The 17,761-nt window shown below is 53.8% G+C and overlaps 1 protein-coding gene across 4 annotated transcripts in view; it reads left to right on the top strand.

Moving 5' to 3' along the window:
- LCMT2 (leucine carboxyl methyltransferase 2) overlaps positions 1-17,252 on the top strand; it is a 60,694-nt gene extending 43,442 nt beyond the window's left edge. For all 4 annotated transcript variants that reach the window (XR_012264398.1, XM_073661217.1, XM_073661216.1 and 1 more), the window contains 3 exons: positions 7,076-7,263; positions 7,396-7,531; positions 17,059-17,252. Coding sequence is in view for 3 of the 4 variants with exons in the window: in XM_073661217.1 (XP_073517318.1) it covers positions 7,076-7,263; positions 7,396-7,531; positions 17,059-17,229 (495 nt within the window). In the remaining variant the exon portion in view is untranslated. The remainder of the gene's footprint in view (positions 1-7,075; positions 7,264-7,395; positions 7,532-17,058) is intronic.
- The last annotated feature ends 509 nt before the right edge of the window (positions 17,253-17,761 follow it).

The raw sequence follows: 17,761 nt of genomic DNA, 5'->3' as shown, positions 1-17,761 counted from the left end.
AACATAAGTCAGTGGCGTGTGCGATGATGTTCTGCGGTCAGATCAGTCAGTGACGTGTGCGATATTCTGCAGTGAGATCAGTCAGCAGCAAGATGAGATGCTCTTCAGTAACATAAGTCAGTGGCGTGTGAGATGATGTTCTGCGGTGAGATCAGTCAGTGGCGTGTGCGATGATGTTCTGCGGTGAGATCAGTCAGTGGCGTGTGCGATGATGTTCTGCGGTGAGATCAGTCAGTGGAGTGTGCGATGATGTTCTGCGGTGAGATCAGTCAGTGACGTGTGCGATGATGTTCTGCGGTGAGATCAGTCAGTGGAGTGTGCGATGATCTGCGGTGAGATCAGTCAGTGGAGTGTGCGATGATGATCTGCGGTGAGATCAGTCAGTGGAGTGTGCGATGATGTTCTGCGGTGAGATCAGTCAGTGGCGTGTGCGATGATCTGTGGTGAGATCAGTCAGTGGAGTGTGCGATGATGTTCTGCGGTGAGATCAGTCAGTGGCGTGTGCGATGATGTTCTGCGGTGAGATCAGTCAGTGGAGTGTGCGATGATCTGCGGTGAGATCAGTTAGTGGCGTGTGCGATGATGTTCTGCGGTGAGATCAGTCAGTGGAGTGTGCGATGATGATCTGCGGTGAGATCAGTCAGTGGCGTGTGCGATGATGTTCTGCGGTGAGATCAGTCAGTGGAGTGTGCGATGATCTGCGGTGAGATCATTCAGTGGAGTGTGCGATGATGTTCTGCGGTGAGATCAGTCAGTGGAGTGTGAGATGATGTTCTGCGGTGAGATCAGTCAGTGGCGTGTGCGATGATGTTCTGCGGTGAGATCAGTCAGTGGCGTGTGCGATGATGTTCTGCGGTGAGATCAGTCAGTGGCGTGTGCGATGATGTTCTGCGGTGAGATCAGTCAGTGGAGTGTGCGATGATGTTCTGCGTTGAGATCAGTCAGTGGAGTGTGCGATGATGTTCTGCGGTGAGATCAGTCAGTGGAGTGTGCGATGATCTGCGGTGAGATCATTCAGTGGAGTGTGCGATGATGTTCTGCGGTGAGATCAGTCAGTGGAGTGTGAGATGATGTTCTGCGGTGAGATCAGTCAGTGGCGTGTGCGATGATGTTCTGCGGTGAGATCAGTCAGTGGAGTGTGCGATGATGTTCTGCGGTGAGATCAGTCAGTGGCGTGTGAGATGATCTGCGGTGAGATCAGTCAGTGGCGTGTGAGATGATCTGCGTTGAGATCAGTCAGTGGAGTGTGCGATGATGTTCTGCGGTGAGATCAGTCAGTGGCGTGTGAGATGATCTGCGGTGAGATCAGTCAGTGGAGTGTGCGATGATGTTCTGCGGTGAGATCAGTCATTGGCGTGTCAGATGATCTGCGGTGAGATCAGTCAGTGGCGTGTGCGATGATGTTCTGCGGTGAGATCAGTCAGTGGAGTGCGATGATGTTCTGCGGTGAGATCAGTCAGTGGAGTGTGCGATGATCTGCGGTGAGATCAGTTAGTGGCGTGTGCGATGATGTTCTGCGGTGAGATCAGTCAGTGGCGTGTGCGATGATCTGCGGTGAGATCAGTCAGTGGCGTGTGCGATGATGTTCTGCGGTGAGATCAGTCAGTGGCGTGTGAGATGATGATCTGCGGTGAGATCAGTCAGTGGAGTGTGCGATGATCTGCGGTGAGATCAGTCAGTGGAGTGTGCGATCTGCGGTGAGATCAGTCAGTGGAGTGTGCGACGATGTTCTGCGGTGAGATCAGTCAGTGGAGTGTGCGATGATGTTCTGCGGTGAGATCAGTCAGTGACGTGTGCGATGATGTTCTGCGGTGAGATCAGTCAGTGACGTGTGCGATGATCTGCGGTGAGATCAGTCAGTGACGTGTGCGATGATGTTCTGCGGTGAGATCAGTCAGTGGAGTGTGAGATGATGTTCTGCGGTGAGATCAGTCAGTGGCGTGTGAGATGATCTGCGGTGAGATCAGTCAGTGACGTGTGCGATGATGTTCTGCGATGAGATCAGTCAGTGGCGTGTGCGATGATGTTCTGCGGTGAGATCAGTCAGTGACGTGTGAGATGATCTGCGGTGAGATCAGTCAGTGGCGTGTGTGATGATGTTCTGCGGTGAGATCAGTCAGTGACGTGTGCGATGATGTTCTGCGGTGAGATCAGTCAGTTGAGTGCGATGATGTTCTGCGGTGAGATCAGTCAGTTGAGTGCGATGATGTTCTGCGGTGAGATCAGTCAGTGGAGTGCGATGATGTTCTGCGGTGAGATCAGTCAGTGGCGTGTGCGATGATGTTCTGCGGTGAGATCAGTCAGTGGCGTGTGCGATGATGTTCTGCGGTGAGATCAGTCAGTGGAGTGTGCGATGATGATCTGCGGTGAGATCAGTCAGTGACGTGTGCGATGATCTGCGGTGAGATCAGTTAGTGGCGTGTGCGATGATGTTCTGCGGTGAGATCAGTCAGTGGAGTGTGCGATGATGTTCTGCGGTGAGATCAGTTAGTGGAGTGTGCGATGATGTTCTGCGGTGAGATCAGTTAGTGGAGTGTGCGATGATGTTCTGCGGTGATATCAGTCAGTGGCGTGTGCGATGATCTGTGGTGAGATCAGTCAGTGGCGTGTGCGATGATGTTCTGCGGTGAGATCAGTCAGTGGCGTGTGCGATGATGTTCTGCGGTGAGATCAGTCAGTGGAGTGTGCGATGATCTGCGGTGAGATCAGTCAGTGGCGTGTGCGATGATGTTCTGCGGTGAGATCAGTCAGTGGCGTGTGCGATGATGTTCTGCGGTGAGATCAGTCAGTGGCGTGTGCGATGATGTTCTGCGGTGAGATCAGTCAGTGGAGTGTGCGATGATCTGCGGTGAGATCAGTCAGTGGCGTGTGCGATGATGTTCTGCGGTGAGATCAGTCAGTGGCGTGTGCGATGATGTTCTGCGGTGAGATCAGTCAGTGGCGTGTGCGATGATGTTCTGCGGTGAGATCAGTCAGTGGCGTGTGCGATGATGTTCTGCGGTGAGATCAGTCAGTGGAGTGTGCGATGTTCTGCGGTGAGATCAGTCAGTGGCGTGTGCGATGATGTTCTGCGGTGAGATCAGTCAGTGGCGTGTGCGATGATGTTCTGCGGTGAGATCAGTCAGTGGAGTGCGATGATGTTCTGCGGTGAGATCAGTCAGTGGAGTGCGATGATGTTCTGCGGTGAGATCAGTCGGAGTGTGCGATGATATTCTGCGGTGAGATCAGTCAGTGGAGTGTGCGATGATGTTCTGCGGTGAGATCAGTCAGTGGCGTGTGCGATGATGTTCTGCGGTGAGATCAGTCAGTGGCGTGTGAGATGATCTGCGGTGAGATCAGTCAGTGACGTGTGCGATGATGTTCTGCGGTGAGATCAGTCAGTGACGTGTGCGATGATGTTCTGCGGTGAGATCAGTCAGTGACGTGTGCGATGATCTGCGGTGAGATCGGTCAGTGGCGTGTGAGATGATGTTCTGCGGTGAGATCAGTCAGTGGCGTGTGAGATGATGTTCTGCGGTGAGATCAGTCAGTGGAGTGTGAGATGATCTGCGGTGAGATCAGTCAGTGACGTGTGCGATGATCTGCGGTGAGATCAGTCCGTGACGTGTGCGATGATGTTCTGCGGTGAGATCAGTCAGTGGCGTGTGCGATGATGTTCTGCTTTGAGATCAGTCAGTGGAGTGTGCGATGATGTTCTGCGGTGAGATCAGTCAGTGGCGTGTGAGATGATGTTCTGCGGTGAGATCAGTCAGTGGAGTGTGCGATGATGTTCTGCGGTGAGATCAGTCAGTGGCGTGTGCGATGATGTTCTGCGGTGAGATCAGTCAGTGGAGTGTGCGATGATGTTCTGCGGTGAGATCAGTCAGTGGCGTGTGCGATGATGTTCTGCGGTGAGATCAGTCAGTGGCGTGTGTGATGATGTTCTGCGGTGAGATCAGTCAGTGACGTGTGCTATGATGTTCTGCGGTGAGATCAGTCAGTGACGTGTGCGATGATGTTCTGCGGTGAGATCAGTCAGTGGCGTGTGCGATGATGTTCTGCGGTGAGATCAGTCAGTGGCGTGTGCGATGATGTTCTGCGGTGAGATCAGTCAGTGGCGTGTGCGATGATGTTCTGCGGTGAGATCAGTCAGTGACGTGTGCGATGATGTTCTGCGGTGAGATCAGTCAGTGGCGTGTGCGATGATGTTCTGCGGTGAGATCAGTCAGTGGCGTGTGCGATGATGTTCTGCGGTGAGATCAGTCAGTGGCGTGTGCGATGATGTTCTGCGGTGAGATCAGTCAGTGGCGTGTGCGATGATGTTCTGCGGTGAGATCAGTCAGTGGAGTGTGCGATGATGTTCTGCGGTGAGATCAGTCAGTGGAGTGTGAGATAATGTTCTGCGGTGAGATCAGTCAGTGGCGTGTGCGATGATGTTCTGCGGTGAGATCAGTCAGTGGAGTGCGATGATGTTCTGCGGTGAGATCAGTCAGTGGAGTGCGATGATGTTCTGCGGTGAGATCAGTCGGAGTGTGCGATGATATTCTGCGGTGAGATCAGTCAGTGGAGTGTGCGATGATGTTCTGCGGTGAGATCAGTCAGTGGCGTGTGCGATGATGTTCTGCGGTGAGATCAGTCAGTGGCGTGTGCGATGATGTTCTGCGGTGAGATCAGTCAGTGGCGTGTGCGATGATGTTCTGCGGTGAGATCAGTCAGTGACGTGTGCGATGATGTTCTGCGGTGAGATCAGTCAGTGGCGTGTGCGATGATGTTCTGCGGTGAGATCAGTCAGTGGCGTGTGCGATGATGTTCTGCGGTGAGATCAGTCAGTGGCGTGTGCGATGATGTTCTGCGGTGAGATCAGTCAGTGGCGTGTGCGATGATGTTCTGCGGTGAGATCAGTCAGTGGAGTGTGCGATGATGTTCTGCGGTGAGATCAGTCAGTGGAGTGTGAGATAATGTTCTGCGGTGAGATCAGTCAGTGGCGTGTGCGATGATGTTCTGCGGTGAGATCAGTCAGTGGAGTGCGATGATGTTCTGCGGTGAGATCAGTCAGTGGAGTGCGATGATGTTCTGCGGTGAGATCAGTCGGAGTGTGCGATGATATTCTGCGGTGAGATCAGTCAGTGGAGTGTGCGATGATGTTCTGCGGTGAGATCAGTCAGTGGCGTGTGCGATGATGTTCTGCGGTGAGATCAGTCAGTGGCGTGTGAGATGATCTGCGGTGAGATCAGTCAGTGACGTGTGCGATGATGTTCTGCGGTGAGATCAGTCAGTGACGTGTGCGATGATGTTCTGCGGTGAGATCAGTCAGTGACGTGTGCGATGATCTGCGGTGAGATCGGTCAGTGGAGTGTGAGATAATGTTCTGCGGTGAGATCAGTCAGTGGCGTGTGCGATGATGTTCTGCGGTGAGATCAGTCAGTGGCGTGTGCGATGATGTTCTGCGGTGAGATCAGTCAGTGGCGTGTGCGATGATGTTCTGCGGTGAGATCAGTCAGTGGCGTGTGCGATGATCTGCGGTGAGATCAGTCAGTGGCGTGTGCGATGATGTTCTGCGGTGAGATCAGTCAGTGGCGTGTGCGATGATGTTCTGCGGTGAGATCAGTCAGTGGAGTGTGCGATGATGTTCTGCGGTGAGATCAGTCAGTGGCGTGTGCGATGATGTTCTGCGGTGAGATCAGTCAGTGACGTGTGCGATGTTCTGCGGTGAGATCAGTCAGTGGCGTGTGCGATGATGTTCTGCGGTGAGATCAGTCAGTGGCGTGTGCGATGATGTTCTGCGGTGAGATCAGTCAGTGGCGTGTGAGATGTTCTGCGGTGAGATCAGTCAGTGGAGTTTTGCGATGATGTTCTGCGGTGAGATCAGTCAGTGGAGTTTTGCGATGATGTTCTGCGGTGAGATCAGTCAGTGGAGTGTGCGATGATGTTCTGCGGTGAGATCAGTCAGTGGCGTGTGAGATGATGTTCTGCGGTGAGATCAGTCAGTGGAGTTTTGCGATGATGTTCTGCGGTGAGATCAGTCAGTGGAGTGTGCGATGATGTTCTGCGGTGAGATCAGTCAGTGGCGTGTGCGATGATGTTCTGCGGTGAGATCAGTCAGTGACGTGTGCGATGATGTTCTGCGGTGAGATCAGTCAGTGGAGTGTGCGATGATGATCTGCGGTGAGATCAGTCAGTGGAGTGTGCGATGATGTTCTGCGGTGAGATCAGTCAGTGGCGTGTGTGATGATGATCTGCGGTGAGATCAGTCAGTGGAGTGTGCGATGATGATCTGCGGTGAGATCAGTCAGTGGAGTGTGCGATGATGTTCTGCGGTGAGATCAGTCAGTGGCGTGTGCGATGATGTTCTGCGGTGAGATCAGTCAGTGGAGTGTGCGATGATGTTCTGCGGTGAGATCAGTCAGTGGAGTGTGCGATGATGTTCTGCGGTGAGATCAGTCAGTGACGTGTGCGATGATGTTCTGCGGTGAGATCAGTTAGTGGAGTTTTGCGATGATGTTCTGCGGTGAGATCAGTCAGTGGCGTGTGCGATGATGTTCTGCGGTGAGATCAGTCAGTGACGTGTGCGATGATGTTCTGCGGTGAGATCAGTCAGTGGCGTGTGCGATGATGATCTGCGGTGAGATCAGTCAGTGGAGTGTGCGATGATGTTCTGCGGTGAGATCAGTCAGTGGCGTGTGTGATGATGATCTGCGGTGAGATCAGTCAGTGGAGTGTGCGATGATGATCTGCGGTGAGATCAGTCAGTGGAGTGTGCGATGATGATCTGCGGTGAGATCAGTCAGTGGAGTGTGCGATGATGTTCTGCGGTGAGATCAGTCAGTGACGTGTGCGATGATGTTCTGCGGTGAGATCAGTCTGGAGTGTGCGATGATGTTCTGCGGTGAGATCAGTCAGTAGCGTGTGCGATGATGTTCTGCGGTGAGATCAGTCAGTGGAGTGTGCGATGATGTTCTGCGGTGAGATCAGTCAGTGGCGTGTGCTATGATGTTCTGCAGTGAGATCAGTCAGTGACATGTGCGATGCTCTGCAGTGGACCTGAGGTTGATGTTGTGTATGTGGACGGAGTGTGACCCAGGCTCCATGTTGTCAGGTTCCGGTTGTGGGCGCTGCCCCGTCAGGGTGTCACAGTCACAGTTCCTGCGCTCGTGGAGGTGGCGCCATTCTGTCAGGGGGTCTCTTGGCGTCTGGAATCCCCTCAGGATCCATCACTGTCCTGAAGACGACTCAAACTCATTTCACCTGGGAACATTTACACACCACTCCCCCACTGACACCCAGGTGAGTATGAGAGGCCGAGCGGCTCCACGGTGGGAGGGTGGAGTGGCTCCACGGTGTGCTGCAGTCCTGCGAAACGTAGGGCAGAATCCATGTTCAGATTGTGTGATTTCAGGCATCTTCTCATCCACCTAGATACTCACACAGCTCCCATGTCATTGGTGAGAAGCTGCTCCTGCTCGGTGGGGTGTGGATCCATGCTCGGGCGGCACCAGGATTGGCGATTGTGGATCTGATCACTGGGCATGTCGCCGAGTATCTCATCAATTCTGTAAGTGTCAGGTGGTAATATCTGTCTAGAAGGAGACAAGTGCGAGGACTTGCCAGTCAACCCATATCCCACTGTCTCTTCTCCTCCCACTGTCTCTTCTCCTCCCACTGTCTCTTCTCCTCCCACTGTCTCTTCTCCTCCCACTGTCTGTTCTCCTCCCACTGTCTGTTCTCCTCCCACTGTCTGTTCTCCTCCCACTGTCTGTTCTCCTCCCACTGTCTGTTCTCCTCCCACTGTCTGTTCTCCTCCCACTGTCTGTTCTCCTCCCACTGTCTCTTCTCCTCCCACTGTCTCTTCTCCTCCCACGGTCTCTTCTCCTCCCACGGTCTCTTCTCCGTCTCCTCCCACGGTCTCTTCTCCGTCTCCTCCCACGGTCTCTTCTCCGTCTCCTCCCACGGTCTCTTCTCCGTCTCCTCCCACGGTCTCTTCTCCGTCTCCCCCCACGGTCTCTTCTCCGTCTCCCCCCACGGTCTCTTCTCCGTCTCCCCCCACGGTCTCTTCTCCGTCTCCCCCCACGGTCTCTTCTCCGTCTCCCCCCACGGTCTCTTCTCCGTCTCCCCCCACGGTCTCTTCTCCGTCTCCCCCCACGGTCTCTTCTCCGTCTCCCCCCACGGTCTCTTCTCCGTCTCCCCCCACGGTCTCTTCTCCGTCTCCCCCCACGGTCTCTTCTCCGTCTCCCCCCACGGTCTCTTCTCCGTCTCCCCCCACGGTCTCTTCTCCGTCTCCCCCCACGGTCTCTTCTCCGTCTCCCCCCACGGTCTCTTCTCCGTCTCCCCCCACGGTCTCTTCTCCGTCTCCCCCCACGGTCTCTTCTCCGTCTCCCCCCACGGTCTCTTCTCCGTCTCCCCCCACGGTCTCTTCTCCGTCTCCCCCCACGGTCTCTTCTCCGTCTCCCCCCACGGTCTCTTCTCCGTCTCCCCCCACGGTCTCTTCTCCGTCTCCCCCCACGGTCTCTTCTCCGTCTCCCCCCACGGTCTCTTCTCCGTCTCCCCCCACGGTCTCTTCTCCGTCTCCCCCCACGGTCTCTTCTCCGTCTCCCCCCACGGTCTCTTCTCCGTCTCCCCCCACGGTCTCTTCTCCGTCTCCCCCCACGGTCTCTTCTCCGTCTCCCCCCACGGTCTCTTCTCCGTCTCCCCCCACGGTCTCTTCTCCGTCTCCCCCCACGGTCTCTTCTCCGTCTCCCCCCACGGTCTCTTCTCCGTCTCCCCCCACGGTCTCTTCTCCGTCTCCCCCCACGGTCTCTTCTCCGTCTCCCCCCACGGTCTCTTCTCCGTCTCCCCCCACGGTCTCTTCTCCGTCTCCCCCCACGGTCTCTTCCCCGTCTCCCCCATCCTAGTCTCCTTTCCGCCTCCCCCATCCTAGTCTCCTTTCCGCCTCCCCCATCCTAGTCTCCTTTCCGCCTCCCCCATCCTAGTCTCCTTTCCGCCTCCCCCATCCTAGTCTCCTTTCCGCCTCCCCCATCCTAGTCTCCTTTCCGCCTCCCCCATCCTAGTCTCCTTTCCGCCTCCCCATCCTAGTCTCCTTTCCGCCTCCCCATCCTAGTCTCCTTTCCGCCTCCCCATCCTAGTCTCCTTTCCGCCTCCCCATCCTAGTCTCCTTTCCGCCTCCCCATCCTAGTCTCCTTTCCGCCTCCCCATCCTAGTCTCCTTTCCGCCTCCCCATCCTAGTCTCCTTTCCGCCTCCCCATCCTAGTCTCCTTTCCGCCTCCCCATCCTAGTCTCCTTTCCGCCTCCCCATCCTAGTCTCCTTTCCGCCTCCCCATCCTAGTCTCCTTTCCGCCTCCCCATCCTAGTCTCCTTTCCGCCTCCCCATCCTAGTCTCCTTTCCGCCTCCCCATCCTAGTCTCCTTTCCGCCTCCCCATCCTAGTCTCCTTTCCGCCTCCCCATCCTAGTCTCCTTTCCGCCTCCCCATCCTAGTCTCCTTTCCGCCTCCCCATCCTAGTCTCCTTTCCGCCTCCCCATCCTAGTCTCCTTTCCGCCTCCCCATCCTAGTCTCCTTTCCGCCTCCCCATCCTAGTCTCCTTTCCGCCTCCCCATCCTAGTCTCCTTTCCGCCTCCCCATCCTAGTCTCCTTTCCGCCTCCCCATCCTAGTCTCCTTTCCGCCTCCCCATCCTAGTCTCCTTTCCGCCTCCCCATCCTAGTCTCCTTTCCGCCTCCCCATCCTAGTCTCCTTTCCGCCTCCCCATCCTAGTCTCCTTTCCGCCTCCCCATCCTAGTCTCCTTTCCGCCTCCCCATCCTAGTCTCCTTTCCGCCTCCCCATCCTAGTCTCCTTTCCGCCTCCCCATCCTAGTCTCCTTGCCGCCTCCCCATCCTAGTCTCCTTGCCGCCTCCCGATCCTAGTCTCCTTGCCGCCTCCCCATCCTAGTCTCCTTGCCGCCTCCCCATCCTAGTCTCCTTGCCGCCTCCCCATCCTAGTCTCCTTGCCGCCTCCCCATCCTAGTCTCCTTGCCGCCTCCCCATCCTAGTCTCCTTGCCGCCTCCCCATCCTAGTCTCCTTGCCGCCTCCCCATCCTAGTCTCCTTGCCGCCTCCCCATCCTAGTCTCCTTGCCGCCTCCCCATCCTAGTCTCCTTGCCGCCTCCCCATCCTAGTCTCCTTGCCGCCTCCCCATCCTAGTCTCCTTGCCGCCTCCCCATCCTAGTCTCCTTGCCGCCTCCCCATCCTAGTCTCCTTGCCGCCTCCCCATCCTAGTCTCCTTGCCGCCTCCCCATCCTAGTCTCCTTGCCGCCTCCCCATCCTAGTCTCCTTGCCGCCTCCCCATCCTAGTCTCCTTGCCGCCTCCCCATCCTAGTCTCCTTGCCGCCTCCCCATCCTAGTCTCCTTGCCGCCTCCCCATCCTAGTCTCCTTGCCGCCTCCCCATCCTAGTCTCCTTGCCGCCTCCCCATCCTAGTCTCCTTGCCGCCTCCCCATCCTAGTCTCCTTGCCGCCTCCCCATCCTAGTCTCCTTGCCGCCTCCCCATCCTAGTCTCCTTGCCGCCTCCCCATCCTAGTCTCCTTGCCGCCTCCCCATCCTAGTCTCCTTGCCGCCTCCCCATCCTAGTCTCCTTGCCGCCTCCCCATCCTAGTCTCCTTGCCGCCTCCCCATCCTAGTCTCCTTGCCGCCTCCCCATCCTAGTCTCCTTGCCGCCTCCCCATCCTAGTCTCCTTGCCGCCTCCCCATCCTAGTCTCCTTGCCGCCTCCCCATCCTAGTCTCCTTGCCGCCTCCCCATCCTAGTCTCCTTGCCGCCTCCCCATCCTAGTCTCGTCGCCGCCTCCCCATCCTAGTCTCGTCGCCGCCTCCCCATCCTAGTCCCGTCGCCGCCTCCCCATCCTAGTCCCGTCGCCGCCTCCCCATCCTAGTCCCGTCGCCGCCTCCCCATCCTCGTCTCGTCTCCATCACCATATATCTACGTGCTTGTACCTGGTACCCACTCTCCGTCCCCCGGTGTCGCTCTTCTTCTTTTGGTGTATTTGGTTCCCTTTGTCCGGCCCTTTATGTTGCCTTCTTCCACTAGCTGGTTTCTTCTCTCCGGCCCCTGATGTCACCCCGGCCCTCGGTGTCCCCCTCTCTTTCTGGCAGGTTCCTTCTTTCCGGGCCTCCAGTGTCGCCCTCTTACTCTTGCTGTGGCAGGCTCCTTCCGTCCAGCTCCCGCTGTCACCCCAGCCTTCTGTGTCGCCCTCTTTTTCTTGCAGGTTCCTTCTTCCGGCCCCCGGTGTCTCCCTCTTACTGTTGCTGTGGTAGGCTCCTACCTCTAGCCCCGGTTGTTGCCCTCTTACTCTTGCTGTGGCAGGTTCCTTCTCTCCGGCAATTGCGGTCACCCTCTTCCTCTGGTAGGTTCCTTCTCTATGGCCCCTGGTTCCGCCCCCTTCTTCTTGCATGTGCTTTCTCTATGGCCACTGGTGCCGACCTCTTCCTCTGGCAGGTTCCTTCTCTCTGGCCCCTGGTGCCGCCCTCTTCCTCTGGCATGTGCCTCCCGGCCCCTGGTGCCGCCCTCTTCCTCTGGTAGGTTCCTTCTCTCTGGCCCCTGGTGCCGCCCTCTTCCTCTGGCCTTTTCCTTCTCTCCGGCCCCTGGTGCCGCCCTCTTCCTCTGGCAGGTTCCTTCTCTCCAGCCCCTGGTGCCGCCCTCTTCCTCTGGCAGGTTCCTTCTCTCCGGCCCCTGGTGCCGCCCTCTTCCTCTGGCAGGTTCCTTCTCTCCGGCCCCTGGTGCCGCCCTCTTCCTCTGGCATGTGCCTCCCGGCCCCTGGTGCCGCCCTCTTCCTCTGGCAGGTTCCTTCTCTCTGGCCCCTGGTGCCGCCCTCTTCCTCTGGCCTTTTCCTTCTCTCCGGCCCCCGGTGCCGCCCTCTTCCTCTGGCAGGTTCCTTCTCTCCGGCCCCTGGTGCCGCCCTCTTCCTCTGGCATGTGCCTCCCGGCCCCTGGTGCCGCCCTCTTCCTCTGGCAGGTTCCTTCTCTCTGGCCCCTGGTGCCGCCCTCTTCCTCTGGCCTTTTCCTTCTCTCCGGCCCCTGGTGCCGCCCTCTTCCTCTGGCAGGTTCCTTCTCTCTGGCCCCTGGTGCCGCCCTCTTCCTCTGGCCTTTTCCTTCTCTCCGGCCCCTGGTGCCGCCCTCTTCCTCTGGCAGGTTCCTTCTCTCCGGCCCCTGGTGCCGCCCTCTTCCTCTGGCATGTGCCTCCCGGCCCCTGGTGCCGCCCTCTTCCTCTGGCAGGTTCCTTCTCTCTGGCCCCTGGTGCCGCCCTCTTCCTCTGGCCTTTTCCTTCTCTCCGGCCCCTGGTGCCGCCCTCTTCCTCTGGCAGGTTCCTTCTCTCCAGCCACCGGTGCCGCCCTCTTCCTCTGGTTGGTTTCTTTTCTCCAGCCCCCAGTGTCGCCCTCTTTCTTGCTCTTGCTGTCAGGGCGTTGGAGTTGGAGTCGGTATAAAATGGACCGACTCCGACTCCTAAAATATATAATGAATTGGGTACAGTAGTTCAATGCAGTTTGTGGGGAATATTTTTCCGTAAGGATTTGGGAAAGTTATGAAATGCCCTATAAATGTCCGTCCTATTCCTGATCTCAGGGTCCGGACTTTACTGAGATGAATCTGTGCTGCAGTAAATTTATCACTTAAACATGAGCCGTGTATGAGGGAGTCATGGAGTCCGAGTCGGAGGTTTGCCTTACTGACTCCACCGCCCTGCTTGCTGTGGCAGGTTCCTTCCCTTTCTGCCTCTCCGTGTCACCCTCTTCCTCTTGCTGGTTCCTTCTCTCCGGCCCCTGGTCCCGCCCTCTTCCTCTGGCTGGTTCCTTTCTTCTGGCCGCCGATGTCGTCCTCTTTTTTTGCTCTTGTTGCGGTAGATTCTTTCTCTCCTGCCCTTGGTGCCGCCCTCTTCCTTTGGCAGTTTCCTTCTCTACAACCACTGGTGCTGTCCTCTTCCTCTGACAGGTTCCTTCTCTCCGGCCCCCGGTGTCACCCTCTTAACATAGTAACATAGTTTGTAAAGCCGAATAAAGACTTGCGTCCATCAAGTTCGACCTGTTAGTTCTGTAATTGCTAAAGTTGATCCAGAGGAGGCAAAAACCCCAAATGATTTGGCCAATCTTCACCTGAGGAAAAATTCCCTCCCGACTCTGAAACCAGCAGTCAGAATAAATCCCTGTATCAACCTACTATTTTATTTTATTTTTAAGTATACGCTGAAATCTGCCTGGTATCTAGAAATGCATCCAGTCCCCGCTTGAACTGGTGTAGTGAATCCGACATTACCGTCTCCTCACTCAGTGAATTCCATATTCTCACTGCTCTTACCGTAAAGAACCCCTTCCTATGCTGGTGCTGAAACCTTTTCTCTTCCAGTCTTAGTGAGTGCCCTCTTGTTACCGTAATATCCCTCCTTTTGAACAAATCCCGGGCAAGATCTCTATACTGTCCCCTAACATATTTGTACACATTTATTATGTCCCCCCTCAACCTTCTCTTTTCCAGGCTGAATAGTCCTAGTTTTGACAACCTCTCTGGGTATTGCAGTCCCTCCATTCCCTTTATTAATTTTGTTGCCCTCCTTTGTACCCTTTCAAGCTCATTTATATCCTTTCTATATATTGGGGCCCATAACTGAGCACAGTATTCCAAGTGTGGTCTGACCAGTGCTTTGTACAGTGGAAGAACAATGTTCTCCTCCTTTGCAGCTATACCTCTTCTGATACATCCCATTACCCTGTTTGCCCTTACAGCAGCCGCCTGACTTTGGGCACTCCAATTTAGTTTGCTATCAATCAAGATGCCCAAGTCCTTCTCCATCTCTGAATTCCCCAATGATTTCCCATTCAGTGAGTACTGGTGACTTCCATTTTCCCTTCCCATATGTATGACCTTACATTTCTCCTCGTTAAACCTCATTTGCCATTTAATGCTCCACCTACCCAGCTTATCCAAATCCCTCTGTAGGTCTGCACTGTCCTCTTTTGTATTAATTGTTTTACATAACTTTGTGTCATCTGCAAATATTGATATTTTACTATTTATCCCGTTGACTATGTCGTTAATAAAGATATTAAATAACATTGGGCCTAGTACAGACCCCTGTGGTACCCCACTAGTGACGCTTACCCAATCTGAGTATATTCCATTTATAACCACCCTCTGCCTTCTATCCTTTAGCCAGTTAGCTACCCACTTGCAGACATTTTCCCCCAGCCCCATCATTCTCATTTTGTATACCAACCTATTATGTGGCACGCTATCGAACGCTTTTGAGAAGTCGAGATACACGACATCCACTGGTTCCCCCTGATCTACTCGAGAGCTAACCTCCTCGTAGAAGTCAATTAGGTTTGTTTGGCAGGAGCGATTCCTCATGAATCCATGTTGGTTCGGGATTAAAAGATTATTAGCATCAAGATGCTCCGTAATTGCCTCTTTAATGAAGCCTTCAAAAATTTTGCCCACAACGGACGTCAGACTCACCGGCCGATTAGTTTCCGGCGTCACTTTTCGCTCCCTTTTTGAATATTGGCACTACATTCGCCTGTCGCCAATCAAGTGGTACAGACCCAGTCTCAACAGAGTCCTTAAATATAAGATATAATGGTCTGTCTATCACATGACTTAGTTCCCTTAGTACCCGTGGGTGTATGCCATCAGGTCCTGGTGATTTGTTTATTTTAATGTTACTGAGGCGTTTCTGTACCCCAGCTTGGGTTAGATTTGTCATACTTAGTGGAGGATTAAGCTTGTCACTTCTCATTTCTCCTGTTAGTTCTATTTCCTTTGTGAAAGTTGTCGAAAAAAAATGATTTAATAGATTAGCTTTATCCTCATCTTTCTCTATGATTTTGCCTTCCTCACTTTTTATCGGTCCAATATTATCCGATTTGATCCTTTTACTATTTATATACGTAAAGAACAGTTTGGGATTTGATCTACTTTCCCTAGCAATACGTCTCTCTGTTTCCTCCTTCGCTATTTTTATTTGTTTTTTACAGGTTCTCGTTTTTTCCTTGTAACACATTAGTGCCTCCTTACTGTTTTCCTGTTTTAATCTCTTGAATGCCTCTTTTTTGCTATTTAACGCCCCTTTTACGTTCTTGTTCAACCATATTGGTTTCCTCTTATTTCTGGCCCTTTTATTCCCATACGGTATATACCTCTCGCACTGAGTATTCAGAATTCTTTTGAAGGTTTCCCATTTACTATTCGTATTCCTTTGATTAAGAACTTTGTCCCAGTCAATAAGTTGAAGGTTTTCTATCAGCTGATCAAACTTCGCCCTCCTAAAGTTTAATGTTTTTGTTGTTCCCTTATTGATAACCCTACTGAAGGGCATTTTGAAGTCGATAATATTATGGTCGCTATTACCTAGGTGCCCCCCTATCTGTACCTCAGTTATTCTATCAGGCCTATTAGTCAATATTAAGTCCAACACGGCCTTCCCTCTCGTTGGTTCCTGCACTAGTTGGGAGAGATAATTATCCTTCATATTTGTCAAGAACCTTTTTCCTTTCTGAGATCTACAGGTTTCTGTTTCCCAGTCAATATCCGGGTAGTTGAAATCCCCCATTACAATCACTTCATTATGTTTTGCTACTTTGTCTATTTGTCCTAATAGCAGTTTCTCATTCTCCTCTGTTATATTGGATGGCTTATAGCAGACCCCCAGTAATATTTTATTATTATTTTTTGCCCCCTCTATCTCTACCCACATGGACTCGACCCCCTCTTCTCCCTCTCCTATATCTTCCCTTAGTCTGGGTTTTAGACATGACTTTACATATAAGCAGACTCCTCCGCCTTTCCCCTGTTTCCGGTCCCTTCTAAATAAACTATAATCTAATAAATTTACCGCCCAGTCGTAGCTATCGTCTAGCCAAGTCTCTGTTATACCTACGATGTCATACCTCTCCTCCGATATAAGCACCCGCAGCTCATCCACCTTATTGGTCAGGCTTCTTGAGTTGGTCAGCATGCAAGATAAAACTTTGGGGTTATTTAGCAACCTATTCTTCTCTAACGATCTAACTGTACTATCCCCACCCCCCTCTCCACCCTCATTATATTCACTTCTCCCCTTCCCCCTTGCTTGCCTCACATCCCACCTATTTCCTTGGTTTCCCCCCCCCCCCCCCGTCTCTAGTTTAAAAACTCCTCCAACCTCTTCCTCTGATAGGTTCCTTCTCTCTGGCCCCTGGTGCCGCCCTCTTCCTCTGGCTGGTTCCTTTCTTCTGGCCGCCAATGTCGTCCTCTTTCTTGGTCTTGTTGTGGCAGGTTCCTTCCCTTTCTGTCTCCCTGTGTCACCCTCTTCGTCTGACAGATTCCTTCTCTCTGGTCCCTGGTGCCGCCCTCTTACTCTGGCTTGTTCCTTGACTCTGGCCCCCAGTATCGCACTCTTTCTTGCTCTTGCTGTGACAGATTCCTTCTCTCCGGCCCTGATGCCACCCTCTTACTCTGGCTTGTTCCTTGACTCTGGCCCCCAGTATCGCCCTCTTTCTTGCTCTTGCTGCAGCAGGTTCCTTCCTTTTCTGTCTCCCGGTGTCACCATCTTCCTCTGGTAGGTTCCTTCTCCCTGGTGCCGCCCTCTTACTCTGGCTTGTTCCTTGTCTCCGGCCCCCATTGTCACCCTCTTTCTTGCTCTTGTTGTGGCAGGTTCCTTCTCTCCGGTCCCTTATGCCGCCCTCTTACTCTGGCTTGTTCCTTGTCTCCGGCCCCCATTGTCACCCTCTTTCTTGCTCTTGTTGTGGCCAGTTCCTTCTCTCCGGCCCCTGATGCCGCCCTCTTCCTCTGGCAGGTTCCTTGTCTCCGGCCCCCAGTATCGCCCTCTCTCTTGCTCTTGTTGTGGCAGGTTCCTTCTCTCCGGTCCCTTATGCCGCCCTCTTACTCTGGCTTGTTCCTTGTCTCCGGCCCCCATTGTCACCCTCTTTTTTGCTCTTGTTGTGGCCGGTTCCTTTTCTCCGGCCCCTGATGCCGCCCTCTTCCTCTGGCAGGTTCCTTGTCTCCGGCCCCCAGTATCGCCCTTGCTCTTGCTTTGGCAGGTTCCTTCCCTTTCTGTCTCCGGGTGTCACCCTCTTGCTCTCTGTTGCAGGCCTCGCTGGAGTGGCCCCTGATGCTCCATGGACACAGCTCCGTTCTCCTGCCGGATGGGAAGCATGTAATGGTTTTGGGTGGAGGTGGCAACTGCTTCTCATTTGGGACTCATCTGAATGTGCAGCCGGCTGTGGTGGAGCTGCCGTGTATGGTTTCATCCATTATGTAAAATTACAGATGAGAGGATTTTTATCATTTTGTATTTGTTTTTCATTGCCACAATTAAATGATATTTTTCACTGTGCACCGAGCCCTGGAACAGGTCCAACACACGCCTCTGCTGTTCTATACCGCTCACCTGTCAGCTTTTGGTGTGTAGACTAGACCAGGGTCATTTCATTATCTACAAGTTTCCGAACCTCCACGCGAGCCCTCCTGAGCGCTGCACGGAGACTGGTAAGTGCACAGTTCAACACAAGAACACGGGAGACATAGGTTCAGTGATTTCTTTATCTGTTGTTTGATATTTTCTGCACCGTTCATTCTCCTTTATGTATGTGGCCCTCATACAATGCAACCAGGGGTCTTGTGAGATGTGTTCAGGCGTTGTGGGTGAATATACCTGTGCGTGACACCAGCATATTGTATACACCCTCGCATGCTCTATAATTAGGGGACAGGCAGATAGTGGTAGGGGGCTCTATAGCTAGGCGGACAGACAGATATTGGCAGAGTAGACAGATTATGGTTGTAGAGGACTC

Source organism: Phyllobates terribilis, unplaced genomic scaffold, assembly GCF_046119375.1.
Source record: "Phyllobates terribilis strain yellow unplaced genomic scaffold, ASM4611937v1 Scaffold_2__4_contigs__length_985480577, whole genome shotgun sequence".
Taxonomy (NCBI): Eukaryota; Metazoa; Chordata; class Amphibia; order Anura; family Dendrobatidae; genus Phyllobates; species Phyllobates terribilis.
The sequence above is the reverse complement of the archived record's forward strand: the minus strand, read 5'-3'. Positions and strand labels throughout refer to the sequence as shown.